Genomic DNA, 19,472 nt, shown 5'->3' on the forward strand with positions numbered 1-19,472 from the left:
TAAAAGTTTTATTCAGAGAAACAAACAGCCTTGAACGCTCTTTTTCCACAGGCTGCTGTCTACCACTTTTGGCAAAAACGAGAAGTTGATTTGTTTTATTACACGATGCTTCAGCGAAAAATGTTGAGTACTAAAATAAATTCATGGTCATGGCCACCTGTCCTGAGCGTTACAGGTGCCAGGTGCGTCCTTGTATAATTCAAAAGAATATATTTTAACACGGCGAGCAAGTAGAGCGGCTCTCTGGTCTCTCTACTGTACAATGGGGGACTCGCATCAGCGGCAATCTCGTCGGGCGAGTATAGTAATCAGCTCGGCGCGAGAGTGAGGCTCCTCCCTGACCGCTCGCTGTTGATAGCGCGTTGCGTTCGCGCTCAATCAGTTGCAGAGCGGAGCGGCGCGATGAAGCTGCAGCCCAAACTGAAGCTGGTGGCTTACCCTCTGGCCGTGCTCTACCTTCTCTTCTGGGGGCCGACCTACACGCTGCCCATTCTTTTGGCCACGTTCGCCGCCTACGTCTCGCAGAATGAACGCTACAGGTGGTTCTACATCCTCTACAAGACCCTGCCCAGGGACCTCAGGTGGGAAAATTAATTAAATGCGAATTGAATGAATTGTACACTGTAAGCGCTTAGCAGGAGATAAATTCAATTCATTTATATCTTTAAAATAATATTAAATAATCCGAACAGAGACTAAAAAATTTAATTTTCCAAATTTTAAGACCCTGATTTTAATTCTTCTAGTCGCTAGTGATAACGAAACACTATTTTTAGAGGAATAAAAGATTGCAATTTTTAATAAGTTAAGATAAGGATAATTTTTAATCCTCAAATAAGCTCAGCAGCCTTAAAATTAATGCCTCTGTATGACTAAATTGATTTATTTTTTAATCTCCTATATTTCTTCAAGTTAAATATCTCATTACTCAATATTCAGAGCTGAATAATGAATATAATAAATATAATATATGGTGCGCAAGGTGTTTATTATTTATCTGAAGCAATAACAGGCCGGTTGCACTAGACGCGACAATTGACACCTGCATAGAAGAGTATATATTCCGTTGGGTCGACAACAATAATATTGCGTTTTAAATAAATAAAAAATTGATACGTGCAACTTTTAATTGGCTGGCGTGACCCAATTTTTGCAACTTGTGGGCGGACAAAAGCACGCCGGAGTTGGGAGTTGGGAAAAGGGTCAAATTTCATGTTGGTAAACGTTCGGGTCCCGTGTCATTATGAAACCGGCGTCTTTTATTATGACGTCACATGGCGCTGAGAGTGATCCAAGCCGACCTTGAATCTAAAAGCCTATGAGAATTTGCGCGTTTCCTTCTTTTATTAGAGGTGAAACTTGTAAACCGATATCGTAAAATATGCTGTATCTTGTTTGTTGCGTTAATTTTAGAGCGTGCCACGATAAGATTAAAAAACAAGATGTCAAGTGGAGTTCACTTCGGGTGCAAATTAAAAAAAAATCGACTCATTCAAGTACACGCGATAATTTATGCGGCTTGAACTTGATGGGGCAATCAGAAAGTATGAACTTTGTGTTTACGGAGTACAATAAATTCAAGCATAAACTAATTATTATCGCTCAACCTTTAACTTTGATTGTGCAAGGAGGAGTTCAAAATACGCGTCCACAGTACAACCTACATCGATAAAGAAATAGTTGATACAGAATTTGATAGCGGCGGCTGTGGTGCACTTTGTACTCTGAACCAAATTGTCTTGTTTGAATACCGAGCAGCGAGACATGTGTCAAAGTGGACGGGGCGAGATAAAAATCATTAATGTGTGTTAGAGCTTCACGCTTCACACCTTGTCCGTATCGAAATTTATAGACAGAAATTATTATTTTTTTTATTATTTTCCAAAGGAGGGAATGATAGCTTTGAGCGTGCTCAGTTTTATTAAATGATAGAGATAGAGCTTATCACGTGGAACGCTAAATAAATATTGCTCTGCGTCGCTTTATCAGTGCTAGGGCCCCAGCACCGACAGTGAAAGTTTGCATAGCGTCGGATAATTCAAAACCCGTTGAGCTCGCTCTTGATGACAGAAATTTTAAAAAATTAAATTCCAGGGATGGAGTAGTATATTGTTTCATCTGAAAATTCAGGTCATTGACCTCGCAGCCATTCTCATATTGTGCATTTCTGGTGTGCCCGGCGCACATGTGGGCCGCGGCGAGGGGTCCGGTCTATCTATCCTTCATGAAATCGCGTCAGTATTTGTAGACCAATGCTGGGCATGGGCATCCTCGTACGTTTCCGTTTTGGTCACGCCACCGGCACTGCACCGAATTATATATCGCGTGAGAATCTTTCGCAGTAACAGTGGAAAATAAAATAATTGCATTTATTGTCATTATTCGAGTCTAAATTTTTCTACAGCAAAATTTACTGTGCAGATCACGTGAATGAACGAATGTAAAGAGAACATCCCACGCCCCGTGTGGTTGATGCAGATAAGAACCGACGCTGGGCACTTTGAAACGCATTAATTGGTTAGATCAAGGAAAGGATAGCAGGCAGGCGGACTGCATCCATCATGCAAACTATGAATTGTTCTTCCAACGACAAGAGCGCAAAGCTGCTCTCACTATATAGCCAAGCGTGGGGTCAACCCAGCATCCTTACAATTATTCCAAGAGTACGTCACATCCTACGGCCGCGTGCTATGCGATCAATCTTGTGCATGCTTTCGACTCGCCTAGCCCGCTTTTGAAACGAAACAATGAGGCCGAGCCGAACTTAAAAATAGATATGATAACAATCTTATTTTTAACACTCGGAGGTTCAAGAATTTTTTATTTGCTGAGTGATTTTTTTAATTTTGAAATTGTTATGCAATGTTGTTTTCAGCGGGGGCAAGATTTGTGTGACGCGCAGGTGGAGTATGGCGCGAAAAAACGGTCACGTGAAAATGCGCGAAAAGAACCAAGTTGTGACATAATTTGCGTTACTTTGTACTAATTTTGTTTTTTGGATCGTAAAAACAAACTCTTGACACTCGTACGGAAATCCAAAGAGAGCTTTTTGTTTCCCATCTTGGATCTGCGCAGTGCGAACCAATTTTATCGCACATCTGGCCCCCGCTGGTTTTTTCCTAGTTGACATTAGAGTGCGAAAGAAAATCAATCATTTTAGAATTTTACGAACCATAGCTATATGTATAATTTAATTTATTTAAAACCTTTCAGGGCGATTATTGGCTTTGGAACGGTGAACCTGCGGATGGCAAAATGGGAAAGAGAAAATTTGAACGCGGTCAGCATGTTCCACAACACTGCAAAGAATCACGCGGACAAGGTGGCATTCTACCAGGATGACCAGATATGGACGTTCAAAAAGGTAAGAAAACTACCCAACCCGTGGCACTAGCTGCAATAATTATATTCAGGTGTTGGACTACAGCAGAAGGGTGGCGGCTTATTTCCACGCGAAAGGATACAAGAAGGGGGACGTGGTCGCCCTTCTGTCCACCAACAGGCCAGAGTACGCAGCAATTTGGATGGGCCTGGCCGAGATCGGTGTTCAGGCCGCCTTGATCAACTTCAATTTGAGAAAGCAGCCGCTCATCCATTCCATCACCGTGGCAGTGACCACTTGCAAATCGATCATCTACGAGGCTGGCGAACTGGCCGACGGTAAAACCAAATTTATTTTGGAAAAGTCAAAATGCACTAAAGAGCGTACAAATACAGCCATCAAAGAAATTGATTCGGAATTGCCGAACCTGACCAAGCTTCAGTTGGGAACAGGGGGCTCCTTGCTGCCTGGAGCGTTGTTGTTGGACGAGGAACTGCAAAAAGTGAGCAGCAAGCCCATTCCTGGCGCTGTGGACAAGCTCAGACCCAACGACAAACTTTTGTACATCTACACCTCCGGCACCACTGGCCTGCCAAAAGCAGCGGTCATCACCCATCTCAGGTCAGGGTTGTCCCGGTTTTTTCACCACTCAAATTTTACCAATTTCTTGCGCAAGAAATGCAATAAATTAATTTATTCCATATATTTCCCTTGTGAAAATCTAAAATTTGCGGTCGGAGTGTTTTAAATGTCCTCTACTGCGCAGATTTTTGTATTTTAAACTGTCATTTGCTACCTCAATTTCTCCAAACATTTGTCTCTGACAATTTTTAAGTCGAGGTCATGAGATAATAATTAGAAAATTATTGAAAACCGAGGTGCAAACATTGCCTCCAAGAAACTGGTTAAAAATTGAAAAAACTTTTGCAAAAAACTGCACTGCATTTTTTCCCAGCCCTTTCTCAGGTGAATTTTTCAAATTGCCCATTACTTCTACTTTCTAATGTGTAGAGCAGCTGAACAAAATATCAATAAAATTTATCGTACCTTCTCGATTTTCTTTTAAGAATAATATTCACAAATTTCCTGTAATTTATTTTATCACAGATTCATGTTCATGTCCACCGGAGTGAACGTGATGCTTCGAATCAAGCACAGTGACTGCATCTACACGTCCTTGCCGCTGTACCACACAGCCGGCGGCCTCTTGGGCATGGGCAGCGTCCTCCACTACGGGGCAACAATGGCGCTGAGGAAAAAGTTTTCAGTCACTAATTTCTGGACCGATTGCATCAAGTACCAATGCACCGTGCGTTCTAAATTACTGTATGAGAGAAATGACTATTTTGTTCGCAATTAGGCGGCGCAATACATTGGAGAGATCTGCAGGTATTTGCTTTCAGCGCCTGAGAAGCCGGAAGACAGGGCTCATAACGTCAGGATCATGTTCGGGAACGGACTTAGACCGCAAATTTGGTCGCAGTTCGTGAAAAGGTTCGGAATCAAAGACATCGGCGAGTTTTACGGAGCAACAGAGGGCAATTCGAATATTGGTAAATATATTGTTAAAATTTTAATTTTATAATATTAACAAAATGCTGCCGCACAGTGAATTTTGACAACACCGTGGGCGCGGTCGGATTTGTGCCGCGGTACGCAACAGCAGTCTACCCACTCGCATTAATCAGAGTGAATGAGGAGACTGGTGAACCTTTGAGAGGCTCGGACGGACTTTGCATCAAATGCAAGATAGGTACGGTGTACAATTCACTCACAATAAATCAAATCGATAACATTGTGTGTGTGCGATTAGGCGAAGCGGGATTGTTTGTGGGGAAAATCAATAAGAAACGGCCGGTGAATGCATTCGACGGCTACGCTGATAAGAAGGCCTCCGAGAAAAAGGTTTTGAACAATGTCTTTGAGCATGGCGACACGTTTTTCAACTCGGGCGACATCTTGGAAATGGACGAATTAGGATACTTTTACTTCAAAGACAGAACCGGAGATACGTTCAGGTATTAAATCCGTGTTTTGAAAATATTGAGGATTTAATTATAGCCGAAAACCATTTTCAGGTGGAAAGGAGAAAACGTCGCTACCTCGGAAGTGGAGGCAGTCATCAGCAACGTTGCTCAGCTGAATGACGCAGTCGTTTATGGAGTGGAGGTAATTTATTTTAAATATTTTTAATAATATCTCCACTAACAGAGCATGCAAAGATCCCTGGTGCTGAAGGCAGAGCGGGAATGGCCTCCATCGTGGGAGTGCAGGGAGAGGAGGAGTTGAACAAATTGGCAGCGGGCATTAGGTCTAATTTGCCGTCCTATGCGCGACCTCTCTTTTTGCGGGTGCTCAAGGAACTGCCCATGACAGGTAACTTTACAAATCGATTCCTAAATCTCGGATGCTGAAGTTCAGATTACAGGCACTTTCAAATTAAAGAAGAACGACCTGCAGAAAGAAGGCTACAACTTGGATGTTGTGAAAGATCCCATTTACTTCGTGGATCAAAAGAGCGGCCAGTTCAAGCTGCTAACCCCCCAAGTCTACAAAGACATTCTGGATAAAAAGTTCAAAGTGTAATGAATTTTCTTGCCATGAGGTTGTTGTTGAATAAGTGAACGGACTTGCCAGAGTTCGGCTCAAATGTCCTGTGATCACTGTTAACCATTGTCCAATAGAGTCGGATGCAATCATTCCTCACTGACAACTTAGTCAAAGTGAACCAAGACTTAAACGCGATAGAATTACTGCCAGTTTTATGCCTTTCTTAATAAGCAATGTACAATTTGTTCAATAAATCCTATTTTGTTTCACAATCAATGGAATATGCTTTATTAAAGCTCGACTATAATTACTTTGGTCCAAAGGTACCTGTCAGTCTGTGGGGGTGGACTCTGTCTGCTCCAATCAGTCCTAATTTAGTTCGATTGTGGGTGATCTCTTGCTCTTCATGTACTTGATCTGCTGCCGCAGGATGCCATTTCTCTCGACCAGAGTTTCGATGGCAGGAGCTTCAATCACAGACATCATGTTGAAAACAGAGGAGACATACACTGGAAAGGAACGCTCTTACTTAGTGGTGTGGTTAAAAAGCAAGGTATTTTTTGTTTTACCAGACTCGTTCTGATGTTTGGACAGATCACTGAGTCCATCAGCTTCAATGCGGTGTTTGTACTGCTCAGTTTCTTCTCGAAACAGTATTTTTGGCAGTCCAAGAACCGACTGAAACCGTAGAGAGTTTAGTTAACATTCACCCTGAAGCTGGAATCACTCATCTTACTTCTTCAAATATTTCCTGGATACCCTTATTTGGCACGATTTCCAAGTCAACTTCCAACTTGGATTCGCCATAACTTTGAAAGCAAATTACTTTCAGCTGTTGAGTCTGAAAAATACTAAAACGTAAGTTTCATTTCATGCTGTGTGCAACTAATCATTACTTCTTTTGCGCCATCTTGGCCTGGAAATACGGAGAAAATCAAGCCCACAAATGAAGGTTCCATTTGTTGATAAGATGCTTGAGTACGAATATCTGCAATCAAGAATTCAATCAATAAAATTTGGAATTCGATGAATTAATTAATAACCGACCAACTACTGAAGGTAACACCGTGATGTGTGGGTGGGAATGGTACCAGCCAACTACCCTCATATCCATGCCATGTTTTTCTTTCAGCGTCTCTGCCTCTTCAGCTGCGCTGACCAACTGATTCGTGGAAATTTCCACCCTGTCTTTCCTCTTGTCTGATCGTTCTAGCATTTTTATGGCCGAGATCTCAATAACTCCGTTGTTTTCCTGGGGAGGAGAGAAAATTGACAGTAAATTATAAAACAAAACTTAAAAATACTCACACAACCCATCAGAAGGCCCATTATCTCCTCCCTTTCTGTAGACAGAGCGTGATCTTCGCAGACCCAGAACACGTCACTGTTGATTTTAACTTTCTTGACGTTGCTCATTTTTCCAACCCTGCAAATCAGTATAAAATTGCATTCCAGTGACTTCAAAGAGTTGGCGAATTGTTGATGTGTCTCTTTGTAAGCACAAAAGAACTTACTTTTCTTGTTGATGCTGAACAAAAATTACGTACAGAAACCTTCTTTTAGCGTTAGAATGTTTATCCGTAGTGCTGTTTAATTTGTTTGGCCAAACATAATGACATGCGTAGCGCTTTGGAACACTAGCATAAAACGAAAACGAATGCTTGTTTATGCTTTTTAAACGATTTCTCATTCAATGCAGAATATCTGATTAAATCCACGCCACGCCCACCTGCTGTTGATAGCCGGTGCTGCCCAGTGCTGCCAACACTCATTGTCAGCACTGAACGAAAAACGTAAATAAACACTGAAGGGAGAAATAATGAGAAACGAGGGAAGCGTACTAAACAATATTTTACTGAAGTAAGTACACTCAATTCTGTTTAAATAGGTATATTTTTATGTTTCTTTGATAATTTAGTTGATGTTGGGACCTATTACCGTCTGGTTCCATCCTTTTTCCCTCCGTGCGGCATGAAAAATTCTTGCTGCAGGTGAAGTATTATTTTTGTTTTTACAAATTACTGTTTTTTAAATGTAATGGCACAATTTTTTTTCTAAGTTCGGATTATGTCCTCCTATATTTATCTCTGATCAATCTTTACACAGTTAAATTTTAATTTTCTATCTTGGAAAAGTAATTTAAAACTTTGAAAATGTTTTGAGAGGCCTCAAAAATTTCCGAAAATTTAAAATAAAATTGTATTTATCATCAGAGATTTGGCCTGGCATCAAAGATGAGCAGTGAGGTCAAGGGGCCTGATGAGGAGACACAGCGCCTGCCAAAGAGTCACGATGACATCGTTCAAATGACAAAGACAGCTCTAAACACGCTGATAAAAAACGACCCTCTCCTCTGTGATCTTCCTGAGGATGTCACTCTCGATGAGATAAAGGCTCAGGTTTGTCAACTGATAAATTACATATTATTTAACTCAATTTAATCTCTGTTTTATTTTTAAATGACAGGTGGCAGTTCTTCAGGGAACAGCTCTCAGCATAAATGTGCACCGAGACGACGGAGAGGTGGTCAAAGTGATAGTGGACCAGCGAGACGCGACAGTCAGTCACCTGAAGAGGGCGTTTATGAGGAGCACCCAGCTGCGGCTGTTCCGAAAGCAGGGCAGGAAAGTGGCGATCAGCTGGACACACATTTGGAAGACCAACTGGCTGGTGTTCAACGGCGTCAAGCTGCAGAATGACAATGCTAAGCTGAGGGACCTCGGTATCACCAACAGGGCCAACATATCGTTCGCCAAAAGGTATCGTGACAAACTGAAGCGCAACCAAGTTGAGGGATGTTAATAATTGTATGAAGGAATGAAAAGCTGTTGAATTTTCCAACAAAATTGGTTTTAATTGAACTTTTACATTGATCTGATTTCATTATTATAGATGGTTTAACATTTTTAGTTTTTGCCAAACCAAATTACATGCATTTTGAATTTTTACTGTCTGCTTTTGTTCCAAATCCGCTTTCAGTTATGACGGTACACACATATGGGACAGGATAATGAATTTCGATGATAAGAGTACATATTTTTTACTGGATAATTGAACCACTTATATGCAACATCTTTCTTTGTTAGTGTATTATTCTGGATATGAGTATTCGCCTCTTTTGCCGTAATGCTTTTCTACAATGAGCACATTGGTATTTTTATCTTTGTAACATTATCTTATTCATTTTAATCTTTTAACTCGAGGACAAATGAATTACAGTCAAAACTCAACGAGCAATTTTTGTCCCTTACACAGGACGCGTCGGGCCCAATTCTTCAACAATTCCAACACTAAGCCATTCGCGAGAAATGATCAAAGTCTGCCTACATATTTTAGGATGAGTGGCTTACATTGTACACACCTATGAATTTGTTTATTACAATGGTGTATGGTTATTTACCAGTGAAAGTCGCAGTGATCAAGAGCAGAATCGAAAATAATTGTACAATTACGAGGAGATGAAAAAGGCCTACACGCGAATGTCGAGTGGCAGGGGCCGTTGTTTCGAATTCCGGTGCCCGGTGCCGGCCAGACATTCGCTCCGCTACAAGGTGGAGGGAGGTCGACTTTTAAGGGTTAACCAACATTCACTTAACGCACAATTACGGATATGGACTCGTGAGGATTGAATACAAGCGTAACACAACTGGAATTATTTGTTTACACAGCAGAGAGAGAGAGAGATAGCTTTTAATTAATTTGTCTTTGAAGCCTGCCTGCGCTGACGAGACTTCGTTTTTCGTTAATCTACGTGAATACTTTTAGGTTTTGTGACTCTGGGCAATTAATCTTTAGCCCTTTTCGACATCGAGCCTCCGCAATGGGAGGTCGAACAACGCAATTTTGCCTTTATTGCTGGTAATCATTTGCCGCTAACAAAAAGCAAGAAGTATCGAAACGAAATCCAGACAAACCGCAATTTTAATTGACATTCCAGATAACATTTTTGGGAGTGAATTTGGTTTGTTTTGCGCCAGAGGGAGAATAATTTTTAATAATTTCTCGTTAGCGAAGTCGATTTAATTTAAATTAGGGATGGCACATCCCGAAACGAACCAAAGTTCACGCAAACCCGGCTTCCAAATCGTGCACACTTATCACAGACGCAAATAAAATTCTAGACAGGCCTAACTGAAACGTGTAGTTTTCGCTCGCTCGCACGCACGCACAGACCTAAATTTTCACTGTGATTTTGCGCTCTGAAGCAGCAGGCGAGTGGGCGTCTCGTTGCCTCTCACCTTTCTCGCAACTAACTACCTGCCTTTCCAGAGATGTCGCCTGCTGCCGATTTTTCCCGATTTTCCTCTCGCTCTGGCCCAAGCACTCGACCGCTCTTTATTGACTTAAAGGAGTTTGCACGCGCTCTCTTCGCAATTAACAACTCCTTTGTGTCCCTATTAGCTAAATACATGTGACCGGCCCCACTATTGTCGTGGGGTGGTCGGTAATTATTGTCGCCACAGCCAAGAGAATCGCCAGGAGCAATTCTCGATTTTTAGTTTTCACCTTAAAGTTACTCTAGTTTAAGTAGCGAAAAAATTGCATTCATCTAAAATCAAAGATTCGCTCTTCCTCGGTAAACTCTTTTTATTAGAGCGCGCATACACCAAAAATGGAAATAATTATCGTTCATGCTTTCAAAGAGCAACTACGCTGTGTTTTTTTTTATTTTTCACCAATTCATGCACACGTCCACCTCCGACAGCTTTTTGCAAGTCTGTTCTGGAAGGGTTTGAATACGTTCTGTTTTAAGACCATCTTTACTCTCCGTACATCTAATGGCTGCTATAGTTAGTTTATATACACGTTTTATTGTTTGTTGCACAGCAAAAGTAATGCATAATATATATTTATAATAGTTCGTCTTTTTTAATTAAATTATTGTTTGCCACATCCACCGCAACTTCTCTTTCTTTCTTTCTTACTTGACTAATCCTACCGCAATATATTTTTGATACCACCTAACTAACAGTTTTTATGCTTTCTTTTGTTTAAAAATTTCATTTCAAAAGTGTTTTTTGGGGAAATAAACAATATCACACAGTAGCTTAACTCCAACTCTCGCAGAGCCGGGCGAGCGAGTTCGCAACTCGCGCCCCAGCAATGGAGGTTGGGGAATCTCGGGAAATCATTTTCATACCTCAAATAAACTGTTTTTTTTTATTATTATTCTTATCAAGACGATCTATAGAAGAATCGACTCGTAGGACTGCATTACGTGACGAGAAAACGGCTCCAGAACTTTCGCTTGGGACAGACTTTCACAGTTTAAAAATTTATCAAGGATTTTAAAAGAAATCACGTATCGTTTCACCCGAAGAGACGAGAAAATATCGCTGTTAAAGAGAGGAACCAATGTTCTGTCCCACAGAAATGACCACACAATTCCTTTCACGCGACACACATTAACATTTAACTAGATAATCACAACAGGTTTGTAGCTATAGTATTCGTGAACAACATATAATATCGTTTTATCGGGTATAATATATCGTAACCAAAATTATTGTTCGCAAGTATTGTCTCGGTTGACAGGATTATTGGCTTCTTATTGTGGATCTACGAGGCGGATGGATATAATAATTTATAAGTTAAAAAATAAGAGAGATCAGTTCATCAACAGACGCGTAAAACATCTCACTTACAACATTATTAGCGTGCAGGACTCTCACTCTTTAGAAATCACCTAATTGACAATAACGCACATCAACAAACGAAAACATATTCGCCGCCTGCGCCGCGTCAAAGAGATGATCGACATAGAAAGGAAAAAATCTCGACAACCATATTATTGTGTTCGGAACCATGCAGAGAGTTTGAACTATTGCGACAACTCCAATTACGTTTGATTTGGATTTGTGCTGCTCAGCTAGTGCGGGTTGATGGGCCAATCTTCCGGTCCGGGCTGCTGGTAGAAGTCCCTGGACTCCGGCTGGACTGGCTCCACGTGGTTTGAATACGGGATCGGTGGCATGGACCCGGACTCGCCCATCGACCCGTAGCCTGGGCCCCAGTCGCTGCTCATCTGCGCTTGATCCAACGAGCCCTGAATTCAATCACGATTTTTTTTAATGGTCTTTCCAGTTTTTTTCTTTTTTTTTTTAATCTTGCTGCCAATTCTCATCCAAGCCAAAATTATATTAGTGGTTCAAGTCATTTGTAAGACTAAGGTCTCTCAAGAAAACTGAAAGGATTGCAATGATGCTGTAGTTTTCGGCGAAATTTGTCGTGCTTTTTTTTTAATCATGTGCACTGGTGGAAAATTGTCAATTCGACGATTTTAGCATTTTTTTTAAATACTCTAAATTTTAAATTAGTTTTTGGCTCGAATTAGATGAAAATTTGTTAACTAATAAGGCAAAAACGATCGGTGCGTCATTTTCATCCCGAGAAAAGTTCTCTTACGTTTTTATTTTGTACGTTTTAATAGTTGAAACAGATAAATAAATTTCGGAAAGGTGCAAAAATGTCCTATTTTTACACATAATATGAACCAAAATTTTCTTTCTAATTTTTATTATATCCAAAAAAGGTTGGCGATTATCTGAAAATTACGGTTAAGTATTAAATTTCTTCCCAATGACCGGATCATGAAAGTTTAGAAACACGGTCTTAAACCATTATTGAAATATTTATAAAAAATTCCAGCCAAAAGTTGAAAGGTCAGGGAATTTTCCGTAAAATAAAAAAAAAATGACACACCGATTGATTCATTTCGTCAAGTAGTCAACACACGCGATAGAACGAAAACTGGAATTAAAATTCGAATAAAATATCCCACATTAAATATTACAAAAGGATTTTTTATCTTCGGAGCTCCATGTCTCGCAAACTCTGTTGAATCGATTGTTTTCCCCCAGTGATATAATTTCAACGCGTTGAAAAGAACACGAAATTAATGCTTTCACCGAAAACTAAACTGAAATTTTAATCTTACTTAAAAAATTTGATGAACATTTAATTTTTAATGAAATTATAGCCGCTTTAATAAAAAAATTATGAACGCATGCACGCTTTGGTATATAAAAAAAACGTTTTTTAGTGGCTTATAAGTTCATAAAATTCCAACCCAAAATAAAGTTTAAAAAAAATTGAATTAAAACTTGTCAACTTACGTAACTGGGGGCCGGCTCTCCGTAGTTGAGGAAAGGGTTTGTGCTGGTTGCTGGCGGTCCTGCCATCGGATGGGGTGCTGGTCTCGGGGGTGGCGGAACCGCGGGGGCTATGGCCAGCTTCTTCTGGGCGTGGGGGTCGTCCGGGTGCCCCCAGCTGGCGATCTCGGCGGTGGTCGGCTCTGCCCACGACTGCAGCTCTCCGGAGGCGAATATGGCGTAGAAGGTGACGCCGAAGAAGTGGACGCATGCGGCCAGGATGAACGCCGTCCGCCAGCTCTCGCGGCTCTGTATATAGTGAGTGGCCATTATATACCTACCGGGAAGGGGTGTGCGCGGGGGTGCTAAGTGCGTTGCAACTCAAAATATATTATATGTGAAAGTGATCGGTGCACTGTGCGGTTTTTGTGCCAGAGGGGTGGTTGGTGCGGCATAAAAAAGTGCTGGGTGTGCGGATTTGTGCAGTGCGGAAATTTCAGAAAGGCTGCTGAGGTGTGACGTTAAAATCACGCTTTCAGGCTTTCAGAGACGCTCACATTTCCATGCTTTGCATGCGTGCGTAATAATCCGAAATAAAAATCCACTCACGTGATCGCTGGTGACGTGGTCGATCACGATGGGACAAACCAGACCGGCGATCGTACCAATGCCGTTGGACATGCCCATCAGGATGGAGGCGTAACGGGGTGCGATGTCCAAGTGGTTGACGTTGTACCCTGTGTAACAGTAATGGGGAAAATTGTGTTCTAATTTTGTAATTAAATCATTTTTTTTTCAATGAAATATTTTCTAAAAATTGGTTTGACGAAGTTTCTGAGCACACCAATCGATTCTTGAGGGTCGAATTAGGTATGGTAAATATTTTTTCCGACCAAAAAGTCCAGCGCGACGTGCGAACTTTTTTTCCCGCCAAAACAATATGAATGCGAGAAGTGCGCATGCGTCAGAGCTGGCTGGAATTGACAAAGAAGTCTCTCTGCAAGTGCTCAAACCAGCTCTGACGCATGCGCAGTTCTCACATTCATATTGTTTTGGCGGGAAAAACGTTCTTGTGCTACGCACGTCGCGTGAAATATCCACTTTAATTAATTCGAGCCTCTAGAATCGATTGGTGTGCTCAGAAACCTTCGTCAAAGACGGTCTTTAATAATATGGATTGGTGGATAATAGTGAATTAATTGCGGAAAAAATATAAATTAATATTAGGATAATCCAAATGTGCGTACCTGAAATTGCGAACCCACTGAAAGCGACGCCAAAAGTTAGACTGATGGTGGCGGCGGTGGCACTGTTGGCGTAGGCCGTGACCAGGAAGAAAATAGCCTCCATACCGAAGCCGCCGCAGTTGAAGAGCTTGCGCACGTTGGTGGTGCTGAGGATTCCCTTTTTGCGCACGTGATCAGCCAGGAGACCTCCAGCGGGCACGATGATGGCCATCAGCAAATGCGGCAGGGCGCCGACGAACCCGGTCTATCGAGAACAAAATTTAACTTGGGACTTTTTGGATCGTTTCATCGCCGCGGACCTCTGCAATTTTGAGGTTGAACGTTTGCAGGTAGGCAGCCTGGAAGAGGACGAGGAAGTAAAAGTTCCACGATCGGCAGATGTTGGCTACGATGATGGCGTAGACGGGCATCGAGGAGGCGAACGCCTTCCACGGCGTCGTCTGGAAGGTCGGCATGGCCACGTTGGTCGTTTCGCCTATCGACTGCTCGATGTAGAGCAGCTCGCCGGCCGATATGCTGGGGTGGTATTTCGGCTTCTCGAACGTGAGCCACAGCCACGCCAAGTACCAGACCAGGCCAATGCAGCCTGGAAAAGGGTCGCGTTTAGCTTGCAGGCTCGGCAAACACACACACACGGTGGCCGCGGTTTACCGTAGAAGTAGAAAGGCGCTTGCCAGCCGAGCACGGCGGTTAGTAGACCAGAAAGGGGCATTCCCAAAACCACACCTGCGTACGAGCCGCAAAATGCGAGGGTGGCCAATCTGGACCGCTCCAGCGGAGGCGCCCAGAACCTCCAAATTCCGTGGCACGCTGGATATGTTACACCCTGGAGAGGAATACAAAATTATTGCTTTTACCGTTAATATAAAATAATAAAAAAATTAAAGAAGGATGCAGCGGGGTCCAGATGTGCGATGAAATTGGTTCCCACTGCGCAGATCCAAGATGGCGTCCGAGTGGGAATCAAAAAGTTCTCTTTGGATTTCCGTACGAGTGTCAAGAGTTTGTTTTTATGATCCAAAAGACACATTTAGTTAAGAGTAATGCAAATTAAGTCACAATATTGACGAAAACTTGCTTCTTTTCAAGTGACTGTTTTTTCGCGCCACACTCCACCGGACGCCATATCTGCGCGTCGCACGAATCTGGCCCCCCTCTGGAAGGAAAACTGTACAATGGGAGTAACTCTCATCTGCTTCCTTAGGCAACGCAGTGGCCGAGAGTCAAATTTCGTCAAACCACCCCTCAAAACACAGAGCTATTAGCTAATGTGCTACATTGGATTAAAATATAGGGTTGCCCGCTGCCAGAGTTTGAAACTTTCAAAATCGGGACTGCACGGGTTGATTAAAAGGATTGGCTGAGTGCTGGGCGGGTTGCTTAATGAAAGATATTGACTGGAACCGACGCTTTGTCTGAGTCACAGAGAGAGCGAGAGAGAAAGGAGTCGAAACGCGCGGAGACAGAGAGGCGCGCGCGATGTGTTTTGCCGGCATAACGCTAATGCATGTTAACAACAGCGAGGGGAGCTTGAAAGGAGGAGCTTTTTGCATTGTTACCTGCCTAATGGCTTTCGCATTCACCAGTCACAGTCCATTAAATGTATTGCGCAATTGTTGACGCAATTATGCCAGTAGCTCTCCAGTTTCTGATTTTCTTTATGTCGCGCGTCACTCGCGGGGCACAAAAAATGTGGTTTTGACTGCTATTCAGAATCTAATGCATCCCTTATAAAATTCAATTTAGTTTTAACCCGAAGATTTGAGCGCAGAAAAAATAGGGGGAGAGAAAAACATTCTATTTTTTCCTTTGGGTTAAAAAAATTACTATTAAAACAGTTTTATTTTTTCTATCCATCAATATTTTTGTAATATTTAGTTGAGGCTATTATTGTCAGTTGAGATTGTATTTCAGCTCCACTAAAATGCGAGAAAGCTGCTGGGTAGAAGAAGTGAAAAGCTGTGTGCGGTTATGAAAGCGAGTCCTGCAGCACAAGCGAGAAGCGCCCGCCGACTGGCTTAGCTGAGTGAAAGAAACGGCTTAGCCAACCGCACGGACCGACGATTCCGATCCGAATCGCACAAAACGGGGTGGAAATTCATTCTCTCGGCCTGAATAGGACGCTGCCGACATCAAAGCGCCAACCAAAATCTTATAAATCTGAGCGAGCGTCTGGCTTTTTCTTCAAACACAACGTCTATTAGACTGGCAAATAAAGTGAGCTGGGGAGAAGGAGCTTCTTTTTCTGTTTGACTGATATTCATAGTCAGTCAGAGAGTTGCTTAGATACGCGCTGTTTACAAATAGAGAGAGAAGCACTACTATTGCTACTTTGATATACACACACACAATTTCGGCGGCTCCCCCTCTTTGTGCATTCATTTTCCTCCTTCGAGCGCCGATATGAAACGCGCGTCAAAATTTATTTCCATTGTCATGCTGATATATATCAAGATACAGAAGTAGGCAAATAAAATGCCTCGCGCGCACAAGGAACAGGAAAATGTAATAAAGCACGTGCACAAATAAACGTCGAGCTTCGGATTGATGCTTTGAGAAGCGTGTGCCAAAGAAAAAGAAATTAATTCGAGAGACCTTACCTCCACGAGTCCCTGTAGAATTCTGACGATGATTAAAAAGGTCGGGTGCAGCACTGTGGCCCCTGGAACCAGCAGGTTGAGGAAGCAAGAACATGCTATTGCTGTGCCAAAAATTCTGCAACAATTTTTATTCATTTATAACATCCCGCCAAAGGAAGCTCGCATTTTGGCATTACCTATTTGCAGGATATTTAGAAGCTAAGAACCCTCCTGGTACTTGGGTGACAAGGTAGCCCCAGAAAAAGGAAGAATCCACTGCACTCTCCACCCCCACGGACCATTTTATTGGCGCTACCCCGTCTGATCCATTAGTTTTCTCCTGAAAAGACGGCAATTCTCAATTATCCGTCCCGAACTCGTAAGCAAAATTCCGGCTCGATTGGTCCAGGAGGCAAAAATATTAAAGGCGATGTCACCGCTGCTCCGTTCTAGCGCGGGCGGGAGGGGGAGCAGAGCAGAGCGCAGCATTCAAAAAATGCATTAGAACCGCTATCATCTCTCTTCTGGCTCATATAACTCTGATAAATGGGGAAATCCTCTCGTCTGACTGAGCGAGAGAGCGAGCACTCGTCGACTCTCATTGTCGCACGAAAATACAACTACTGTGCTTATTGTTAGCAATAATAACGCGCACGATTCTAGAAAAGAAAATCATAGTCTGCAAAGTGCTGAGTGTTGCATATAATAGTCAAAATAGAGAGCGAGAGGGTGCAAATGAAAAGATCGCGCCGGAAACGAACGAACAGACGAGCGAGGGAGCAAAAAGTGGAGCGAGGCGACGGGAAAAAATAAATGGAGCTTTCTCTCTCTCTCTCTGTCTCTCCTTGGCTCGGGTTGATTTTGAATGCGTGACGCGCTCTCGGCTGATGGCAAGTGGCTGCGATATTCGCTCCATTACACTTTAGAAGCCCCGGCAGCCAAAGAGCCAGACCGAGAGAGAGAGGGCAAGCGCCGCCTGGATGAATGAGCACAACTTTCGGCGAAACAGCCCAGCGGAATTTGGGGCAAAAACTTAATTTGCGAGATTCTTCCGTGTCGTTTATCACTTGTTTAGTGCTGTCAGCGGACAACGGTTAGCCCGCCTGCTAATATATAAATCGATTGACTTACTCTGTGTTCAAATTGCAATTTCGCCATTCCCATGTTGCAACGCATTCCAAATGAAATAACAAAGCCTGAAATCAAGGAAAAAAATATATTTCTATCGGTGGGACACTTGAGTTCAGATATATTTTTAGATCAAACACTTTTCTCATAGGTTGAAATTATTTTTAGTTCGATTTTTAAAAATATAATTTTTCTGTAATGGATTTTTCTTACCAACGCAGGTTAGCACAGCCACGGTGTATCGTTTGCTGAGGCAGGGGCACTCTGGTCTGATGTACTTGTCGATGTGCCTCAGCGGCGGCCTCTCTATTTCCGGGGCCGATTGCGGGGTCCCCGGCAGCTCTGCTCCCCCGGGGCCGAAAGACGCCTCTTCGGCCTTGTTGTAGCCCAAGTGCGGCGGCTGCACGTCGCGCAGGTTCTGCATGTCGGACATCTGGGAGTACTGCTGCTGTTGTTGGTCGGGCATTTCGAACTCCTCATATTGCTGGTGTCTGGAAAATACATTTTGAATTATTAATTTTCAAGGAATCGCAGTGAAAGTAATTTGTGCGCTGAAAAGCTCATCAAAACCGCAGACATTTGTCCAACTCGGGCTTTGATTATTTTAATCAAAGCGCGCTCTGCGAATTAAAACTGCAATTCCCAGTGGTCGGCCCGCCACGGTTAATCATACATCAAAAGGCTGCGCTGGACGCAGCAGCACATAATTAGAGTGCGCCGTGATCATCATCAACAGGAGGGAGTTTGGTAATAAAAACTCATTAGACTGATCCAGAGATAAATAAGCAGCCGCACAGCTGGAGATCTGGTTGGCACCGACGCACAATTTGTCCACACCTAGACCCCTGCTGCTCTATTTGCGCTGCGCTCAACCGGTTTCAAGCGCAATTTACACAAAAGCTCCCACACCGCATCAGGAGGAATACGTATTATCAAACCACTCTTTGTGATTAAAAACGCAAATTAACCACACGGCCCGATGAAAATCTCCGTATTTTCGGCTCATGCAGAGAATTTATGTTGCAATACACGATAAAATTTCAGCTGAATAAAAAGCAACAATTGAATATGATTTGCATTCGATGCGGCCGATTAATTCTGCAAAAGCCTGGAAAATGCTTGTAGCCAATGCATAAACTCGTCCCTTAGGATTCAGTTTCATTGTTTGACGGAATGTAGGTACCCTACAAGTTAAAGCCTAAATTGACCTAAGAAGCACTGTAATTTTTTGAGAAAATTGGCTGGAAAGTTAGCGTGCTTTTCAAATGGTAATGGCTGTCTCCTTACTTGAAATCCGATTTATTTTCAAAACCAAGAGTTTCCCCAATAAATGGCATACACCGTTGGCCAGATCTCGACGAGACGAATCGGAATATGCCAAGAAAATATGTTCAAGCACTCAAAATTTTGGAGAAAATTGGCAAAATTTGAATATTTACTTTAGGAAGGTCCTTTTTTATTATTGCAAATTGTTAATCAAATTGTTTATCGATCAATTGTGTATGGCATTTAACAATTCAAATAATTTTTAATTCTTGCCCTGCATAATTCCACT

The 19,472-nt window shown here is 42.4% G+C and overlaps 4 protein-coding genes across 6 annotated transcripts in view; 2 read left to right on the forward strand and 2 right to left on the reverse strand.

Annotated features, from left to right (window-relative positions):
* Positions 1–387: 387 nt before the first annotated feature.
* On the forward strand, positions 388–6,148 carry LOC135934724 (long-chain fatty acid transport protein 4-like). Its single transcript, XM_065476671.1, has 11 exons — positions 388–581; positions 3,214–3,364; positions 3,414–3,660; positions 3,718–3,943; positions 4,430–4,631; positions 4,683–4,875; positions 4,932–5,075; positions 5,136–5,340; positions 5,401–5,491; positions 5,545–5,698; positions 5,751–6,148. The coding sequence occupies exons 1-11, from the start codon at positions 403–405 to the stop codon at positions 5,906–5,908; spliced, it is 1,950 nt and encodes a 649-aa protein (XP_065332743.1). The 5' UTR covers positions 388–402; the 3' UTR covers positions 5,909–6,148.
* Positions 6,114–7,562, reverse strand: LOC135934726 (lys-63-specific deubiquitinase BRCC36-like). The gene is made up of 7 exons (XM_065476674.1): positions 7,387–7,562; positions 7,181–7,298; positions 6,920–7,124; positions 6,769–6,860; positions 6,609–6,713; positions 6,442–6,550; positions 6,114–6,381 (listed from the first exon to the last, which is right to left on the reverse strand). The coding sequence occupies exons 1-7, from the start codon at positions 7,560–7,562 to the stop codon at positions 6,242–6,244; spliced, it is 945 nt and encodes a 314-aa protein (XP_065332746.1). The 3' UTR covers positions 6,114–6,241.
* A 32-nt stretch (positions 7,563–7,594) lies between these two features.
* On the forward strand, positions 7,595–8,718 carry LOC135934727 (U11/U12 small nuclear ribonucleoprotein 25 kDa protein-like). 3 transcript variants are annotated; one of them, XM_065476676.1, is made up of 4 exons: positions 7,595–7,732; positions 7,791–7,868; positions 8,086–8,271; positions 8,339–8,718. In XM_065476676.1, exons 3-4 carry the CDS (start codon positions 8,107–8,109, stop codon positions 8,672–8,674), a joined length of 501 nt encoding a protein of 166 aa, XP_065332748.1. In that variant the 5' UTR covers positions 7,595–7,732; positions 7,791–7,868; positions 8,086–8,106; the 3' UTR covers positions 8,675–8,718. The 3 variants fall into 3 exon arrangements, with proteins under 3 accessions (XP_065332748.1, XP_065332747.1, XP_065332749.1); XM_065476675.1 differs by having other exon boundaries at positions 7,791–7,863; XM_065476677.1 differs by lacking the exon at positions 7,791–7,868 and having other exon boundaries at positions 7,612–7,732.
* Positions 8,706–19,472, reverse strand: part of VGlut (Vesicular glutamate transporter) — a 38,146-nt gene continuing 27,379 nt past the window's right edge. Inside the window, exons 3-12 of the mRNA XM_065476670.1 lie at positions 18,131–18,408; positions 17,921–17,985; positions 16,987–17,129; positions 16,811–16,925; positions 14,862–15,036; positions 14,510–14,796; positions 14,211–14,454; positions 13,573–13,700; positions 12,988–13,272; positions 8,706–11,918 (exon numbers count right to left, since the gene is read on the reverse strand). Coding sequence (XP_065332742.1) covers positions 11,742–11,918; positions 12,988–13,272; positions 13,573–13,700; positions 14,211–14,454; positions 14,510–14,796; positions 14,862–15,036; positions 16,811–16,925; positions 16,987–17,129; positions 17,921–17,985; positions 18,131–18,408 — 1,897 coding nt within the window. The 3' untranslated portion in view covers positions 8,706–11,741. The remainder of the gene's footprint in view (positions 11,919–12,987; positions 13,273–13,572; positions 13,701–14,210; positions 14,455–14,509; positions 14,797–14,861; positions 15,037–16,810; positions 16,926–16,986; positions 17,130–17,920; positions 17,986–18,130; positions 18,409–19,472) is intronic.

The sequence above is a fragment of the Cloeon dipterum genome, chromosome 1 (genome assembly GCF_949628265.1).
Source record: "Cloeon dipterum chromosome 1, ieCloDipt1.1, whole genome shotgun sequence".
NCBI classification, from domain to species: Eukaryota; Metazoa; Arthropoda; class Insecta; order Ephemeroptera; family Baetidae; genus Cloeon; species Cloeon dipterum.